This window comes from Lissotriton helveticus, chromosome 7 (assembly GCF_964261635.1).
Source record: "Lissotriton helveticus chromosome 7, aLisHel1.1, whole genome shotgun sequence".
Taxonomy (NCBI): Eukaryota; Metazoa; Chordata; class Amphibia; order Caudata; family Salamandridae; genus Lissotriton; species Lissotriton helveticus.
In genome coordinates this window covers 593224676-593242448 of record NC_136068.1, presented here as the reverse complement: position 1 = coordinate 593242448, position 17773 = coordinate 593224676, and the positions used below count along the sequence as shown (strand labels likewise).

Below are 17773 nucleotides of genomic sequence, written 5' to 3'. Positions count from 1 at the left end.
TAGGGTTAGTACCTACATTCTTCTTCTTAAGAGGGATATCATATTCCTCTGGAAGGTCAGTTTTCATTTTTTTTGGAAGGGTTGACTGAATATGTCCTGTTTTAGGGTTTATCACCAACTTTTTCTGTTTCGGGTCCAAAGTTGGCTCATTGGACGGAAACTCTTTGGGGAGAGTGGCTTTCTCTTTAAGTGGTGATTTTGGCGCCGAAGTTTTCGGCTCCTTGCATTTGGGCGTCGAAAGTTTCGGCTCAGAGTATTTTACCTTGGAGGGTTTTGGCTCAGAGTCTTTGGCCTTGGGGGATTTCAGCGGAGTCTTTGGCCTTGGATCGTTTCGGGTCCGAGCCTTTCGGTGTCGAAGGTGGAATCTTTGGCCCAAAGGTATGTTGACCGCTAGATGCTTGGTCTTATGTCTTGGTGCTGAAGGTGTCGGTTTGGCACTAGATTGGTGCTGGCTCAAGCCAGAGCCAGAAGGCTTCTCTTTTTGTTTCGGAGCCGGGCCGGAGAGCGGGGCATCGGAAACTTTTTGTCAGTGCAGACCTGAACCCGAGGACGAAGGAGGGACCGGAGCCATTGTCTCATGTGGAATGGGCACAGAGGAATCTGTACTCATAGCACGCTGACTCCCAGTGAGGTCTTCTTCCATGTCGGAGTCGGCCTCGGAGATCTGCTCTTCTTTCTCTGGCTCTTGAGCTGGGTGTTGTGTCTCGGCATCTTTGCTGAAGAAGTCCGGAAAAGCGTCGCTCTGATGTTGCATCTCGTGGCGTCGAGCCCGATGATCGCAAAGTGTCTTTTTAAATCGGAATGATAGACACGCGTCGAAGTCCTTCTCGTCGTGTTCTGGGGACAAGCAGAGGTTGCACACTTCATGCAAGTCGGTGCGTGGAAATTTAGCACGACACCCGGGACATAGCTTGAATGGAGTCCAATAGAAAGTTTTTCGAAGTGAGACGATGCACGTCGAATGAGGAACCACGATCAATAACAATACCATCAAGGAAAGTGGATTGTGCGTCAAAGGGGTCCGAAACGGTACCGAACCGGAGCGCAGCAATACACATCCGAACCCGATGGCGGAAAAAAACTATCTAAGGATGGAGCCGATGCCCAAGCGCACTATCACCGAAAGGAGGAGTCACCTACTTTGTGATTACAAGACTTCTTCAAACAAAAACAAAGTGCAAACATCCAGAACCAACACCAGATGGCGATCTATGCTACAGCTCCTATGCCTCGAACATACAGTCTCATTTCAGAGTGAGAAGGAAAAATCTGGCACAGCGACAATATCAATAATTAATTCTGTACCAAATTGTCCCCTACTCTGTGATCAAATTAAAATCTGAATTCCGAAAACAGTAAGAGTGTATACCTTTATAACTTTATTTTAGAAATGTCATATGTATTTGTAGCATCATGGTTCTTATCTCCTGCAAAAGTTGGCTCAAATAGAAAGCTTCTGAAAGATGATGTCCTCTCAGCCTCCAGCAGCCAAGACCTTTCTAGCAGCTTCAGCAATTTCCACCACAACAGTAAACAAGCATTGAAAATGCAATTGGTCCCGCCTTTTATTAAGTTACAGCCATTTGCTTTGCTAATGGTATTGTATAGCAAAGCAAATGGCTTTAACTTAATGAAAAGCGAGGCCTAGTGCGTTTTGATGCTTGTTGTTTAAATCTCACCATTTCCCGTTCCCAAATGCTAACACGTGGTTTCAGACAGACTCCAACATGTGAAAGGTGACTTTGGTGGCTTACCACTTAATAAAATAATCTATCGGTTGCAATGATGTTTAAGTCACAGAACATAGCGGCGTCTGGTGCGTGGATGCCAAGGCTGTACGTGCTTAGTCTTGAAAGGTAGTTACCACATTAAATAACTGACAACGATGTTAACACTTTCTGCTTTGCTAAAGAGTATCGCAGATGAGCGCATCACAGCCGATGTGAAAAGTTAGGTATGAGCGCCGAATATTGGTTACACTGCTGCATGAACTCATACTTCTCAAACGCTCCTGCAGAAACGTCTTCTCAAATTTCGTCTCGAGCGCAAACCGTTTGTACAGGTGTCCCACGCGCCGTCCTGCAGCTCACGAATCCCTTTGCGTGGCTGTCTAGGCGGCCACGTGATTGGCTGAAGCGAGGGTTTTCGCATGATCGCAGCCCTCGAGCAGGTCGGCCCCGCCTTGTGATTGAGAGAGTGCATTAAAGGGATATCACGGAACGAAAGTCCTTCTTTGAAATATGATGCAGTCGTCGAGGGGTGCTCTGCCCAAAACACAATGTAAGAGCAAAACCAGTACATGTTAATTCCGGGTCCACGGACCAGGGAGATAAAGCATGCAAACATACGATCTTACAGGCTAGCACTGCACAGCCCCTTACGCTTGTGTGCTTTGGCAGTAAATCGGTCTCTGGTTCCGAGGTTCGCATTGGCTTAACATCTGTGATTCTGGGCAAATCAACTGATCTCCCATCCCTACAAAAAAATGAATGTGTCCTTGTGTAAGGCACTGGTGCTCATGTAAAGGCTCCAATATCTTTGGGTCCAGTTAGGGATATACAGGAATGAAAAGAAAAAAACCTAAAAAAAATGCTACCACAGACATTGTGACCCGCATCTCGTGACAACTCTCAGAAAACACGCTACATTAGCCATGCTTGCATGTCATTGCCTCTCAGACCCCCAGCTTCAGCACATTGCACCTTTGAAGAACATCGTTAGATGCTGCTCAGCTACGACTAGTCTGCACGCACGTGATTAACAGAATGCACTCTACTTACGTTGCACGTTTCTAGGAGTGGCAAGATACGGTACAAGCTACAAGGGACGCTTTTTGTCAGAAAGGGGAAGGCTTGCATCACCCTCCATCCCCATTCTCCCCACCCCACCGCCACAGAGTAGGGATGACTGAGGTGGATAATTTGGGAGATGAAGCTAAAAAAAAAAAAAAAAACATGGCATGTGAACAGTTCCCCCCCTGTATGTCACAAAGCTCCTCTTGCGAGTATTCTTGCTTCTGTGTACTTCTTGACTCCTGCGATGGATATCCGGTGGCTTGTGTGTGTATTACTGTGCGTGCACACCTACTTTGGCCCAGAAGCCATAATAACTTGCATCAGCTGCAGGATTTGTCACAGCAGGGGGTTAGTGCTCAACAATGAATCTCAAAAGCAGACTATTGCTGAGAACTGACTCAGAAGGCCCTCCCGTGGCCCTGCTGAACGAAACGGCCTGAGCAGTAACAAACCCAAAGTTCGCCTTTTCTCATTGTGGCGTTAAAAACAAGTATTTGTGCGAACTAAATTAGTACTCAGCAGAAGTGTAAAATATAACGGAGTAGGACTTCTGCGCGCGTCTGTTTGTGTAAGAGAGGGTGGATGAATAAAACAGAGAAGATTGAGGTGAGGAGGAGAGATATGGAGATTGAAATAAATGAAGGGGGAGAGGAAAGAGGTTGAGAAGGGAGACAGAGAAAGGAGGGAGAGGACAATGAGACCGAAAGGAGACGCTGGAAACTAGAAAGAAAACAATGAGAGAAAAGGGGATACGGAGACAGAAAGAGACGAAAATGACAGAAAAGAGGAGAAATAGGAGGCAGAGGGCGAGAAAAAACGAGACAGCGAAAAAAGAGCAGGCAGGCTGGCAGCGACCAGAAAGAAGGCGGGAAGGAGCAAAGAAGAGAGAAGACAAGCTGTCGCCAGCGTGAAAAATATAGTGCGTTTTTCTCACGCCGCGAGTAAAGCATCTAGTCCCCTCGTGCACATCTTCTGTCCGTCCACGTGCACATCTGGAATCCGTATTGATTCCAAAAAGGCGCTTGCATGGCGAGAGCAGCGCAAGCGCGCTGTTAACGCCAGGCGAGACCTAATAAACCAGCAGCTTAAAGGAGACCGGATGTGGATTTTGGGATAAACTTCTTTCTCAAGATGGACCTCTCACTTTGTTTTATTGTCCGCTTTTCCATGTCAGATAAAGTGAGAAATCCCAAGGAAAGCCAAGTCTAGATGCATGTGCCATGCACTGGGATTCAATTTGAAATGCTGGAGTCAGAAATAGCAGTTTATTGTTTATTGTGATCCAATTATAAATCCAGTTGAAAGATCTGGTGAATCCTTAGCTTTACTGAACGAGTTATATAAATATTAGAAGCAGATCAGATAAAGGTTACAGTGACTAAAAATGCATGGTCATTTTGACTCTTTCGAACCCAGAACCTCATCAATCTCAAGGATGTGGTCAAATTCTGGCAAACTTTCCCCACAGAAGCCAAGCACCTGATTTCCTTTCTGAATAAATTGAAAAGTGGATGCACAAAAATGTGCTTACAGCTAAAGTCAACGGGATTCAACCCATGTACGTACTGAATGCTGTGAGCCGCGAGCAGGGACCTAACTGCATTTTTCACCTTGAAAAACTTCTGCTAACTTACAGAAGAATGTTATCCTGCGAGTATTGAAACTCTTGTCTTTGGATATTTGAAAATATGAAAACAGCTGCATTATACGCTGCACTTGTATAAATAGCCTTGAGAAAGCCCCGGCGCAACTCGCCAATAGGGGGCGAAACACGACATGAGGTAAGGTGCCTGGAAGGAATGTTACTTAACCTCTAAGCATCAGTGTGTAGGGTGTAGCAATGTAGATTCACATGCTATACTTACTCCTGCCATCGAGTATTATGTCCAGATATTGCAAGTTGTTTTCCTTCAAAGAAGTTTTGATTCACAGGTTGTAGTGTTACTCTGTAAGCCCACAAAAGGAATGGGGCCCGACTCTACCATTAGATTGCTTTCCATACAGTGGTGAGAAAGAAGTGCAGCATCAAAGTAAAACAATGTGTGTCCTGTGCATTGTAGCAAATTAAGGACAGAAAAACACATGCTGTCATTGCCCACTTGTGGGGAGGTGGGAGGGAGGATATGATTCTACAGCTACAACCACATGCTACAAACACATGTTTGTATGGTAAATAACGTATTCCATTAGTAGCATGTGTGGCTGTAGATGCAGCATGTTTTGCATCTGCTACAAAGCAGCATCTCCCCTGCAGTAACCAGTAGGCTTATGAGGCATATGTTTGAAATAAAGTTCTTAATACTTGTGCTAATATGTCCACAAAGTAATGATTTGTAAACATATGCAGTGCTCTACCATGTTGCTGCCTTACATATGTGAGCTAAAGTGAGTTTGCCCAAGAATGGTAGCCACATTCATATTTGTAGAGTCTTCTCTAGGAGGTACTGCAAGGATTCTCTTCACCTTACTTTAAGAGATTTGAAAGCACCTGACAATCCATCCTGCAACACCTGCTTTGGAAATTGCCTCACCTCAGTATGATTTTGCATGACCAAGAAAAAGTTGTGTTGTTAGGGAACAATTTAGTTTTTTCAATACATGGAGTGCTCGTTCGTGTCTAGTGTTTGGAAAGCCCTCTCCACAACCGAATCCGGCTGTGGGAATCAAACTGGCAACTTGATTGACCGATTCAAAGAGAAACTACTTTGGGTAAAAACGTTGGATTATGACAAAGGACCACTCTGTCCTTATGCACATGAATAAAGGACTCCTGAATAGTAAGTGTCTGAAAATATGCAACACGTCTTAAAGACGTAATAGCTCCCAAGAAGGCTACTTTCTAAGAAGGGAACTGAAAAACTGCCAAATGAAAGTTTAAAAATGTGGTCCGATAAATCTAGTGAGAACTGCATTCAAATTGTAGGCATGTGCTGGGGTCAATCTAAGGTGTACGACCCTTTTAAGACCCTCCTTAAAAACTTTAATACTGGAATTCTAAAAAGGGAAGAACATTCGCTGTTCTGTATGTATGCAGCTACTGCTGCCAGGTAGAGGTGTATAGAGATATATACCAATCCTGCCTTTTGTAAAAGTAAAAAGGTAGAAAATGATATCCTGCATAGGTACATTACAAGGATCAAGCTGATGCACAAGATAGTAGTGGCCAATTTGCTTCCGGTTGACGGCATAGCACACCCATGTGGTGAAATGAAGTGCTTCATGCAGACTGGCTAATGTAACAATAGACCACAGACACAATATGCCACAAAAAATCTAGAAAACGGTTTTATTTAGATTTCTACAGTATCTCAAGTAGTATTAAGCGCTCTTAAGTTATCTCTCACTGAAAAAAGTGATAGTGGAAAGTGTGTAGATACAAAAATAAACAACTGAACAAGGAAGTACTCTTAAAATAAAAAAACAACAAAAACAGTATTTGCAAGTTTTAAAACAGACTCGGATATTTCATATCTGGAGAAATCCCTTAGTTTGACTGTGAAGAGGTCAATGGCTTATCAACCCGATACACTGGTTTGTAACGTCATCTTCGGGAGATATCAAAATTCAAGCGCATCATATATGCGACCTAAGGATATTTCAGAATCAGCAGTTAGAAGCAGCAATTCCAACACTTAGAGGACCAATAAGGGGTTCTGCATTTAAATGTTAAAGGGCATGTTATGTTATTTAATTTTATAAGGCGCTCAGCTACCCAAGGGTTTCCCTGCATCCAAGAGAAATCAAGATGTTTCGAGCACAACGCTGTGTGTTATTAATGTTCATGGTGCAGCTAATGTAGCATCATCTACTTTACATTCCAACAAAGGGATTTTGCCCAGACAATGAATATCTGGAAGTGCATTTAGGCACTGCAGCATAGATTACTACGTAGTTCCATGATATGTACAACACCTGTTGTCCTGGCTTTTAGTCAATATCACTTTCCATATTGGGACTTGTTCTTTTTCTTTCCTCATTCTAAGCATGGGACTAAATACCCTGCCCTTATAGCGATGTTGACTAAAATCACATTGTGTTACCTGCCAAATGTAGGAATTGAGCACCATAACTATCAAGGTCCAAACCGGTTAGGTAAAGGAGGATTGCCGCACCATGGCATGCAATAGGAAAATACATTTAGATGGGCCCTTGCAACTTTAAAGCTCAAATGGACTCTGTGGGACATCCATTCACCTGCATCGTCTTTACTACACATATTAAGACTTAATGCAAACTCCCATCACACAACTCTGTAACTACTACAAATTACCATTTACTTCACCAGGTCAAGCATCGACCGGGTTCTACAATATAACATATTTCCACTTGTTGTGCAGTGCAGACTAAATCAAGGACTGTCTCCTTAGGAAAGCTGGACATCCGTATTAATCTTTTATTTGTTTGGACTAGAGGAACAGTTATTAACTACGAGCTAGACTTCAGTCTTAAGAGTGTGTGAGCAGTGCATTACCGGTAAGCACCATGGTAGTTATAGTAGCTTGGATAGTCCAGTATTACCTGTGCGAGCTACTCCGGTCTCATAGGACTTTTAGGACTTCATTACCTTTGAACATTACCTTTGACTTGGTAGGACTACATTTTCAGGATCATCTATTCTACTTTCGTGGGATGACTACATGACATGCACTTCATTTTAGGTCATGCTGGGTGACAATATTTACCTGTACACTATCCTCTCCTGGTGCAGATCTTGCAGGCCACAGCAGATTTCAGCAGCGTAGAATACAGCCCTCTTTTCCTCAAATCCGGCCTCACCCATGTGGTAGATGTGGAACTTGAGATCACCTCCATTCATGAGCGTGAGCACCAAGCAGATAGCGTCTTTAGTCTCGTATGCATAAGCCAAACTCACCTGTAAAAAGGCAATAGGTAGGAACGGAGTTAATACACAACTGAAGTAGAAGCTGTATAATCCACCAAAGAAAACCGCTGAAAACATTATCGCCTCAGGAGTTCACTGAGGGGGGGTTATACTGTGCATCTAGAATGGTAATACACACAACAGAAAACCTTAGAGAAGCACGAAAGCATTTGTAACAACATTTAATCCCCAATGTCACTTTAGGAAGCTGGCTCTTTATCTGATATATCAAAAATCTGATATATCGTGTAAAGAGTCCAGGGGTTCCTTTATGAGTGGACCGGGGTTTACTATGCAATCCCAAAGTGCTCTATTAAGGGGTAGTGTGGGCGAGCATCCTCAGGTTGAACACATATGAGTGGAAGACATTTGCAGATAAACACAATGATTAATAAATGACATACGACTCAAGAAGGAGATCCACACCAACTTATAAAAATAGCAAGTATCTTTATATATGTTTAGGCATCAAAGAAAAATCTTTCAGGTAAGAACGTTCTTAAATATAAATTCTTTTCACTTTAAAAAGTGGACACAGTGTAATTGATTTCTGCAATGTCATCCTATGGAAGAAAGAACAAGTTCTGCAAACCAGTATAATGTTGTGTAGTTTCCACCTTACGGTAGGAACAGCACGTTTGTGGATGGCATAACCGTTGGGATGGTGCCAGACTGATTTTAGGACTCCTTGAGGATATGTTGTCCTATAGGTAAGCTATGTCAGTGCCACCACAGGTACCCCTAAACATTGGGGAGTAACAAATGGTTCTCGCAATGACTGAACATGACAACCCTGATTGCCCAGGGATTGTGGAAGCAGATCTAGAACCTTTTTTCACAGTCACTCGTACTCTGTGAGAAATATACAAGGAATACACAGTGGGACGTTTTCAACATTTATTGAATCAACACAATACTTGTATAAACTGTATGTGCTGCAATGATCAATAGGCAGAAGCAGATAAAAGTTATTAGAAGCACCAGGACAGTGCACAGAATAAAAAGTTTCAGCATCATGCTAAGACAATGTATATATGCAGGCATATAACAGTATCGAAATCTAGCATACTCATATTATGCAGCCCCTAACCTAAGTGTCTGGGGGGTTCCGCCAAGAATCCCCGTACTGGAAGATCCAACCCCGGTTACCTGAAGGGAAAAAAAGTAAATCCACATCTTGGTTACAAGCTGGACACCCTTTGCAGAAATATCAGCAAGCTGCTGGGCCGAAGCTTCAGCATGTAGAGACCTCGCCAATGTCAGCAGGGAACTCCTTTAAGTAAACCCGGAAATGCTAGTTTATTTATAATGAAAAGCATCCTTGCGAGTCCTGGACAAGCCAGCATTGTTATGATCTATAGATAGCTGTGTCGCCTCGTAGATGTAAAGTAGAACACTTGCACAATACGTGTCGAGGCCTTGTATATGGTGTTCACAGAGTTGTGAATATGGTTGCGCGAAATGGAATCTGTAAGTGAAGCATTTTCGGAGAAATAAATCTAGCATTGTCATGCACACAAATGCGTGTAAAAGGTTATTGTGTGAAAAGGAAGGCAACTTAAGAAATGTGTTCATGGTCAAAGATGGCATCGTTTCTACGTGGGACTAACAGACACATAACAATACTACAGCGACTCAAGATCAATCTCCAGGAGTTAAGGTAAGTGAAGGGCAAGGTCCAAGGCTGCACCAGCAAAAAATCCACCAGTGGTATGAGGGCTGCAGGCAGCAGGGTGCAAAACAGTGCTGGGAGCCCAGCAGGTTTCTACGAAGATCGGTAACTGGGAAGAGAGGCTGAAGGCTCTGGTTGGAAGGCCAGTCGTGGTGAACCAACAGGGGGGTTCAAGGCATGAGATGCTCAGGGACAAAGGAACACCCGAACTGCAAGGCCAGGTCCTCCCTGGACTGGAAAAAAGCACCATAGGACTGTTTTTTGTTTTACTTCTGTGGCATGGAGAGCATGGCAGTTCGGGCTGGACTGTTCCCATTGGGCGCAGGGTCAAGACTGATTTGCATAGGGCTGGGTCCAAACTGGAATGGCATGGTGAGCAAAAAAACAATGGATTTAGGCCCAGATCTCTGTACTGGGGTGCATGTATGACATTGTTCTGCATTCTGTCCATCAATTGTTCTTTTTGCACAGTTCATCCATAGTGCATTGCCTTGGGAGAGCGGGAGTGGGAACCTGGAGGTGAAGTTTGGTCATTTTGTGTTTTGGTGAGTGGCAAAAAGATCTATTTGAGGGACTCCCCAACTTTGAAAGTGTGGGAGGAAAACTTGAGGGTGAAGTTCCATTTAGTGGATTTGCTGTCTCTGTCTGCTGAGCAAATCAGCAATCTGATTGTTTACTCCTGGGAGGAGTTCTGCTAGGATATAGATATGGTAGTGAATCGCCCACTTCCAAAGGGCATGAGCCAAGTGCGATAGCTGGAGAGAGAGTCCCCCTCCCCCCCCCAATTTTTAGATATAATACCTAGCTATCATGTTGTCGGTACGAACTAGGACAGCTTTGCCGACCAGTTGAGTCTGAAATGCTTTGAGCGCTAGAAACACTGCTAGCAGCTCTAGATGGTTTATGTGGAGAATTTTTTGCTGTCGACTCCACAGGCCTTGCACCGTGCAATGTTGAAGATAAGCCCCACAACCAGTGAGGGACGCGTCCGCTGTCAGCATGGTTTGTGGAACAGGGCCTACGTCCTTTTGACACATTTTGTGTCTTCAACCAGTGCAGAAAGCAATGAGTATGGCCGCTTACCAACACTAGATCTGTTAAAAGACCCTGTGATTAGTTCCTCTGACTTGCTAAATATTCCTGGAGGGGATGCATGTGAAGCCTGGCATGGAGAACAATGATGATGTACAAGACCATTATTTCCAGCAGTGCATATATACTCAAGCTGGTAGTGAATGAGTGGGTTGAAACTGGAAACTAGAGCCTGAATATTGAGAATTCTGGCTGCATTGGGGAAGGCTAGAGCACTTTGAGTATCTAAAGTGGCTCCTAGATAGTTTTGAGTGTTGGAAGGTTGAGGATTCGATTTCAACACACTGCCTGTGAAGCCCAGTTGATGCAGTAACTGCAGTGTCCTGAGAGTGTGATGGTGACACTTTGGATACGTAATGGCTTTGATGAGGAGCCAGTCGACCAAGTAGGGGAAGACATGAATGGGTTGTCTTCTTAGGTGAGCAGCGACCACTGCCAGACACTTTGTAAAAACTCAGGGAGCTGTGGTGACTCTGAACGGGAGTACCTTCTACTGGTAATGAAGGCCCGCTACCACAAATCTGAGAAATTTGTGATGAGCCGGATATACTGGAATATGGAAGTAAGCATCCTTTAAATCTAGAGTAGACAAAGTCGCTCTGTTGCAGGAGTGGGAGCACTTGTTGAAGTGTTACCATGTGAAAATGGCCTGATTGTATGTAAAGATTCAATTCTCTGAGGTCCAAGATAGGTCAGAGAGAACCGTCCTTTTTGGGTATTAGAAAATAGAAGGAGTATACGCCCGACCCGTGGTATTGTAGTTGTACGGGCTCTATAGCTCCCTTCAAAAAGAGAAAGGAGAGACTGAACCTCTTGCTTGACGAGGTGTAAGTGGTCTGGTGACAGTTTGTGTGAACGTGAAGGATTGTTGGTAAACTCCAGGCAATAACCAGAACGGATCATTTCCAGTACCCATTTGTCTGTAGTTATTGACTGCCAGATGGGTAGGAATTGTGAAAGACGCCCCCGACATGTGTTAAATGGTCGGAGGTGTAGTGAAGTCACGGTTTGGTGTTGGAGGGAGAGGCGCGTGTTATGGAGCCTCTACCTTTGGCATTGTTGCCTCTGTAACCCCCTCTAAAAAACCCTTAGAGGCAGAGGGTTGATTGTTGCCTTTGTTGGTTGTAGAGGCAGTGTCTGAGGAGGTGTTTTTGGAGCTGCCCCGATAGAAGGAGCACCGAAAGGACCCACGGCCTGAAGGTGATTGGAGGGCTCCCATGGATTTCGCCACCTCTGTGTCCTTTTTCATCTTTTCTAATGATGACTCTACTACAGGGCCAAAGATGTGTTGCTTGTCAAATGGTGTGATCAGAATGGAAGCCTGAATCTCTGGTTTAAACCCAGAAATGCATAGCCAGGCATGCCTTCTTAAGAGAACGCTGGTGTTAACATCTCTGGCAGCAGTGTCAGCAGCATCTATTGCGCACCTGATGGAATTGTTCGAGATGAGCTGTCCCTCCCGCACTAGGTCTTAAGCTTTGGACTTGTGCTCATCAGGTAGAAATTGGAGCAACTGCTCCATTTCATCCCAATGCGCCCTATCATACCTAGCTAAAAGTGCTTGTGTATTGGAAATGCGGCAAAAGTTTACAGCTTGTGAGGTTATTCTTTTTCCAGAGGGGCCTATCAATTTAGACTCTGGGGGAGGAGCATCCACTGACGTTTGGGAATTAGCCCTATTACGTGCATTTGACACTACTAGAGGATCTAATGGTAACTGCCCCCTGATGTAAGCTGGGTCTGATGGTGCAGATATATATTTCTTGTCTACCCTGGGGGTGAGGATAAGTGCGCGCACAGGATCATTAAAAATGTCATCTACATGTCTGAGCATACCCTTGAGCATTGGAAGTGTGTGCGAGGATTTTTGTGAACGGCTAAGAGTTTCGAAAAGGAAATCTAGAGATTCCTTATGTAACTGGACCCCATGGTAATTAGCAGCTCTGTTTAACAATTCTATGTATCCTACACTGTTGTCTGCTGGAGAGGGCTTAGTAGGGTACAGATCAGGATTGTCTCTTGTAGGAGAATTAGTGTCATAATCTCCCCAGGGGTCTGTAGGTGGTGGATTATTGCCCCCATCTTCAGCCCAGTCCTAATCATCCTGATTATCAGGTATATATGGTGGTGGTGAGTCAGCAGGTTAAATTAGTAACGGTTGAGGAGGAGGAAGAGAAGGGTTAGTGCCCACTTTCTTAGTTTTTAAAGGGATGTGTTAACTTCCTCCACCCCTGGTTTGCGTTTTAGGGTAACTTTGGTGGTAATATGTCCAGTTGCTGGATGAATGTAGAGTTCTCTTTGTTTCGGATCTGGTTTCGAGGGTGGAACATTGAAATGGAGCTCCTTTGCTGGAATTATCAACTCCTTCTGTTTTGGCGCTGAAGGTTTCAGCGCCAGTGTTGTGGATGCCGAGGTTTTCGGTGTCGAAGGGGGTTGGGCTGAGCCGGACTTTGACTCCGAAGGTTTTGGCTCGGTGCCCAATTTGGAGTGACTCAGTTCGGAGCCGGAAGGCTTTGGGGTATGTTTCAGTGCAGAGCCGGGTGTTAGAAACATGTCCTCATTGCCGACCGTGGCCCTCAGGAGGAGGTTGGACCGGAGTCGCCTTTTTAGTCTTGGGTGGTGTTGGACTTGGCCCTTTTTGTAGGGTCATTCCTGAACTTTTTGCCTTCTTCCTATATTTTTTCTGACATGTTGGCTATTTTATGACTCTGGGCACTTTACCACTGCTGAATAGTGATAAAGTGGATATGCTCTCCCTATTATAAATTGATGTATGGATTAGTGATTCCATGATTGGCTGGTTTGGTTTACTTGTCAGACCCTAGTACAGTGCACGGAGTGTGCCCAGGGCTTGTAAATCAAATGCTGCTGGTGGGCTTGCAGCACTGGTTGTGCCACCCGCAGAAGCAGCCTGTACAAAATGTGTCTAAGGTCTGCCATTGCAGAGCCTGTGTGCAGTCTGGCACGGCCATGTTGGCTGAGCACGTGCACCCACTTGCCAGTCCCTAAACCTTCCCATTTCTTCATATCAGACACCCCTATGGTAGGCCCAAGGGCAGGGTGCATTGTAAGTATAAGGTAGGACATGCCCTGGTGTGTGTGGCATGTCCTAATAGTGAATTACAGCCATTTTCGTTTTTCACTATTGCAAGGCTACCTGTTCTCCATAGGCCAGAATGGGGAGTTAGATTTTACATGTTATAATCCTAACTGACTCAGGGAACATGGTAGAAATTCGAGTTTAGCATGCCTGAACTCAGAATGATAAAATACATCTTTTTGTTAAGTTGGTTTTAACACTCTGTGTTTGAAAATACCACTTTTAGAAAGTAGGTATTTTCTTGTCTAACTATCCAAGCCTGCCTCTGCTAGGTTGTGCATCCCTTGTCTTGAGTTTGAGTGACAGGGCTGGGGGATTCCAGGAGACAGGATGAGTCCGCCCAGTGATAAATAGAGAGATCTGCATCTAAATGGGAGGGAGGAGTTGCACCTGGGACCTGAATAGGTCTTCATCTAAATGGGAGGGAGGAGTTGCTTCTGGGACCTGAATAGGACTGTGCCTTACCCCCACAGTGCTGGCTCCACCCCCTGTGGAACGTCTTGTCAGTCAGTCAAAAATCTTTATTCGGCTAAATGACAGCCATAAAAGAAAAGATAACATTTTAACAATAATACACATAATACAATTTTACCAATAATACACGTAATAATATTTTAACTGACTCAAATGTTACCCAGGAATTCATTTTCCAACAATATTACGAAGTCGAACTGCAGCAGAGATATACTTATAAACCATGAGACAAGTGAATTCCTTGTTTAAAAGAAGTAAATGACATAATGCAGGTTGGCACTTTCTAATATTTACAAATCTTAATAATGGTTTAAAAAAATATGCCTAGGATTAAGATACAATTTACAAAAAAACAAAGTGCAAAGTGCTTTGTGCAGAAGTTGAGTTACATGGGCACGGGTCTAATTTGGCGTCACAATATACATCGCGCAGGTATGAGACCAATAAGTGAACAATACCCATTTTAAACCTGATCAGATAAAACATCTTTGCTTGGTTAAAAGGGAAAGAAAGATGGGATTCAATTTGTGGGGAGCTAATTAACAATGAATGCTTTACAACCCTTTTTTACCAACTCTAGGCTATCTCTTTCGTGCTTCAAAAGTAGAAGAAAATCACTTTTGAGCTTAGCCTTAGGAATTGCCGATATATTTCCCGGATGTTTAAAACAATCCTGCAATCCCAGCTTCACCCAATTGATCTTGCAGGTTAGAGGGCCATGGGATTTTTTGTGCGTGGTCCAATTTCGACTCAGGGCTGGTTCTTCTTTTATCCAAATGTTGCACCATATCATCGAATGGGCTAATTGTATAAGAAAGGTTAGTGGAGTGATGCCTAGTTCATTATGACACATAGTAGCAGGGGTGCTTTTGGGTAATGTCAACACACGTTTTAGAGTTAAGTTCGCTGCTCTTTGGAGGCCCGATGTGTTTGAGCAGCTCCAAACTCCAGCGCCATATAATGTAACGGCGCATGTTCGTGCCTTATAAATATCAACAATTGCTTTTATGGGGCGAGAGCCACATTTTTTTGTAAACCTAAAAATGGCCTCCATATTTTTTGTAAAGCCCCCAATCCTGGTATTGACTAGGTGAGACCATGACTTTTTTCCATTAAAAAGAATACCCAGATAAGAGGTTGGCACCGGACATAATATTTCATTCTTTATGTAAAAGGTTTTTATCCTAGAATCCTAGATGGAACCTTTCCTGCTACCAAGACATGGGACTTGGCAACATTTGTTTTTAGCCCAAGATCGCTCCTAAATTCATTAAAACTGGTTAAAAGCCTTTGTAAACCCAAGCCAGTTCTCGACATTATGACACAATCATCTGCATATAACATGGCTGGTAAAGTCCTGTGGCCTATTGTGGGGGCATCGACATTTCCAATTCTGATATGGCTTTCTAGGTCATATATATAAGCAGAATAGGAAGGGGGCGAGTACGCATCCCTGTCGGACCCCACAATCCATCTTTATGGGTCTAGTAAGCTCACCAGTTGCTCCATAGCGTACTCTCCCTGTGACACCCTGATGCATTGCAGCTAAAAAAAGGACAATTGAAGGGTTAATGCCCATGAGGAGCATTTTTTTCCCCCCAGTTTCCCTCTCTGCACCCAGTCAAAGGCGGATGTCAGGTCCATAAATCCCAAGTATAGGAACCCTGACTTCGCCATGGTGTATTTACCGATGACCAGGTGCAGGTTAAGGCACTGTTCTACAGTACTTGAGCAATCAATGGGAGAGCAACAGTATGAGGGGCGCGTCCTGTTCCCCAGGTGCGTAATATGTTTAAACAATGTGGACTGGCCCACTATATGTATGTAATTATTTTAGGCACTGTTTTGTGGCCTGAGTTAGGACCCATTAGGTGCTATTAAAAGACCCCTCACACACCAACCTGGTTGGTGTCATGCTTCATCATCGAGGTCCCAACCAGGTGGCCGAGTGCCACCTGGTTGTGCTACGACGCCTGATTACAGCGGAGCAGGTGTGGGTGCAACAATGTGATGTGATGTGAATATAATACAGTTAAAAATACTTGTGGGAATTCTTGCCTTTGTATTTGAATGTTATCGGCCCAGGGTATCGTTTAAAAATATGTGTGCGCTCTACATGGAGCCCTTTGCTCAGCGGGTGCGGGACACCGCAGCCATACAGTTGATCCGTTTTGGCACTGATGAGCACAAGATAAGCCTCTATGCCGATGATGTGATTCTCTCACTTACCTGCCCCCACACCTCCCTGCGATACTTGTCAAAGGAACTGAGGGACTTTGGTGACGTGGCCGGCTTCAGGGTCAACTTCTCCAAATCCCAGATCCTTAACGTTTCGGTCCCGGCGGCTGACGTGCAAGACCTCCAGAAGGACTTTGCCTTTTTGTGGGTCCACTCCGACATCCCATACCTGGGGATTCGCTTGGCTCCTACTATAGCGCAGACAGTTGCTCTCAATTACAAGATCTTAGTCGAACAAACGACCAAGTCACTATCTGACTGGTCCAGATTACAGCTCGCGTGGATTGGTCGCCTGGCAGCGGTCAAAATGACGATTCTCCCGCGCATTCTTTACCTCTTTCAAATGCTGCCCTTGAGCCCTCCACCAGGTACCTTGCAGAAGCTTCAGGTGCTGCTTACTAAGTTTCTGTGGAACCACAAACGTCCGCGGCTTGCATCCTCGTGGATCACGGTCCCGCGGGCCAGTGGCGGCCTGGGCTTTCCCTCCCTTGTTGCGTACTATCAGGCGGCTTGTGTGCGCTTTATTCTTTTTTTTAAATTTTTTTTTTTATTGCAGACACCCAGTTAAGATAAGGAATACACTGGCATAGATATTCAAATAAGACAGTAATACACATCAGAGTATAGACCATGAAGCCCCCCGTGTCTCTCCAGCGCATACACCAAAAAGTCGATTCTGTCAATATCGGTGGGTCTCTCTCCGTACACCAGCAACCTAGCATAGGAGGCGTCCATGTAGGCCATCTAGGCATCCGCATTTTCTGTTATATTTCCCCCCTCCCCCCAGAACAAACATTTACTATGAATGAAAAATCGGCTTAATAACACTTTGTTCATAACTTAACTGTGAAGTCATGGTAGTGGCATCATATAGTTCCTTCCACCCTCACCCCTTCCTCCCGCGCCCGGAAGACAATTGGTACAAGTAATGTTCGTCCATCAGTGCGTTTCTGTCACATCAAGCTCAACTCGGGACGTGCACCTCAGCTCCATCTCGACCCTCCCTCCAACATTAGGCGCAGTCATGGGCCTCCCACCCCCAGCCCTCCATCCAGCCCGTGGTAATGTCTCCATTTTGACCAGACCCTTTTAAACTTTGGCGGGCAGCCTCTCGATTTATACGTTACCCGTTCTGCCGTCATGTAAAGGTCCAACCCTCTCCGCCACTCCTCCACAGTAGGGACGTTCATTGCCCCCCAGTATATTGCAATGTCACGTTTTGCCACTACCAGAGCCAGGGTCAGGAACACCAGGAGGGGGCGGGGGAGATCCACATCATTAGTCATTCCCAGGATGGCCAGTTTGGGCCCCTGTTCAAGCGGCACAGCCAAGACATCTCTAAGTTCAGTAAAGATGAGGGTCCAGTAGGATTGTATTTTATCACATGTCCATATTATATGGAAGTAATCCCCCCCCTCGTGCTGACACCGCAGGCAGTTATCTAATGTTCTCCCCATTGCGAGTAGTCGCCCCCTCATGAAATATGTTCTCTGAAGCACGTTGTACTGTATAAGGCGAAC

General features: G+C 44.7%; 1 protein-coding gene across 5 annotated transcripts in view; it reads right to left on the bottom strand.

Annotated features, from left to right (window-relative positions):
• The window catches only part of GRK6 (G protein-coupled receptor kinase 6), a 697925-nt gene that overhangs the window by 462144 nt on the left and 218008 nt on the right, over positions 1-17773 (bottom strand). For all 5 annotated transcript variants that reach the window (XM_078652756.1, XM_078652755.1, XM_078652753.1 and 2 more), the window contains exon 9: positions 7478-7668. In XM_078652756.1, coding sequence (XP_078508882.1) covers positions 7478-7668 — 191 coding nt within the window. The remainder of the gene's footprint in view (positions 1-7477; positions 7669-17773) is intronic.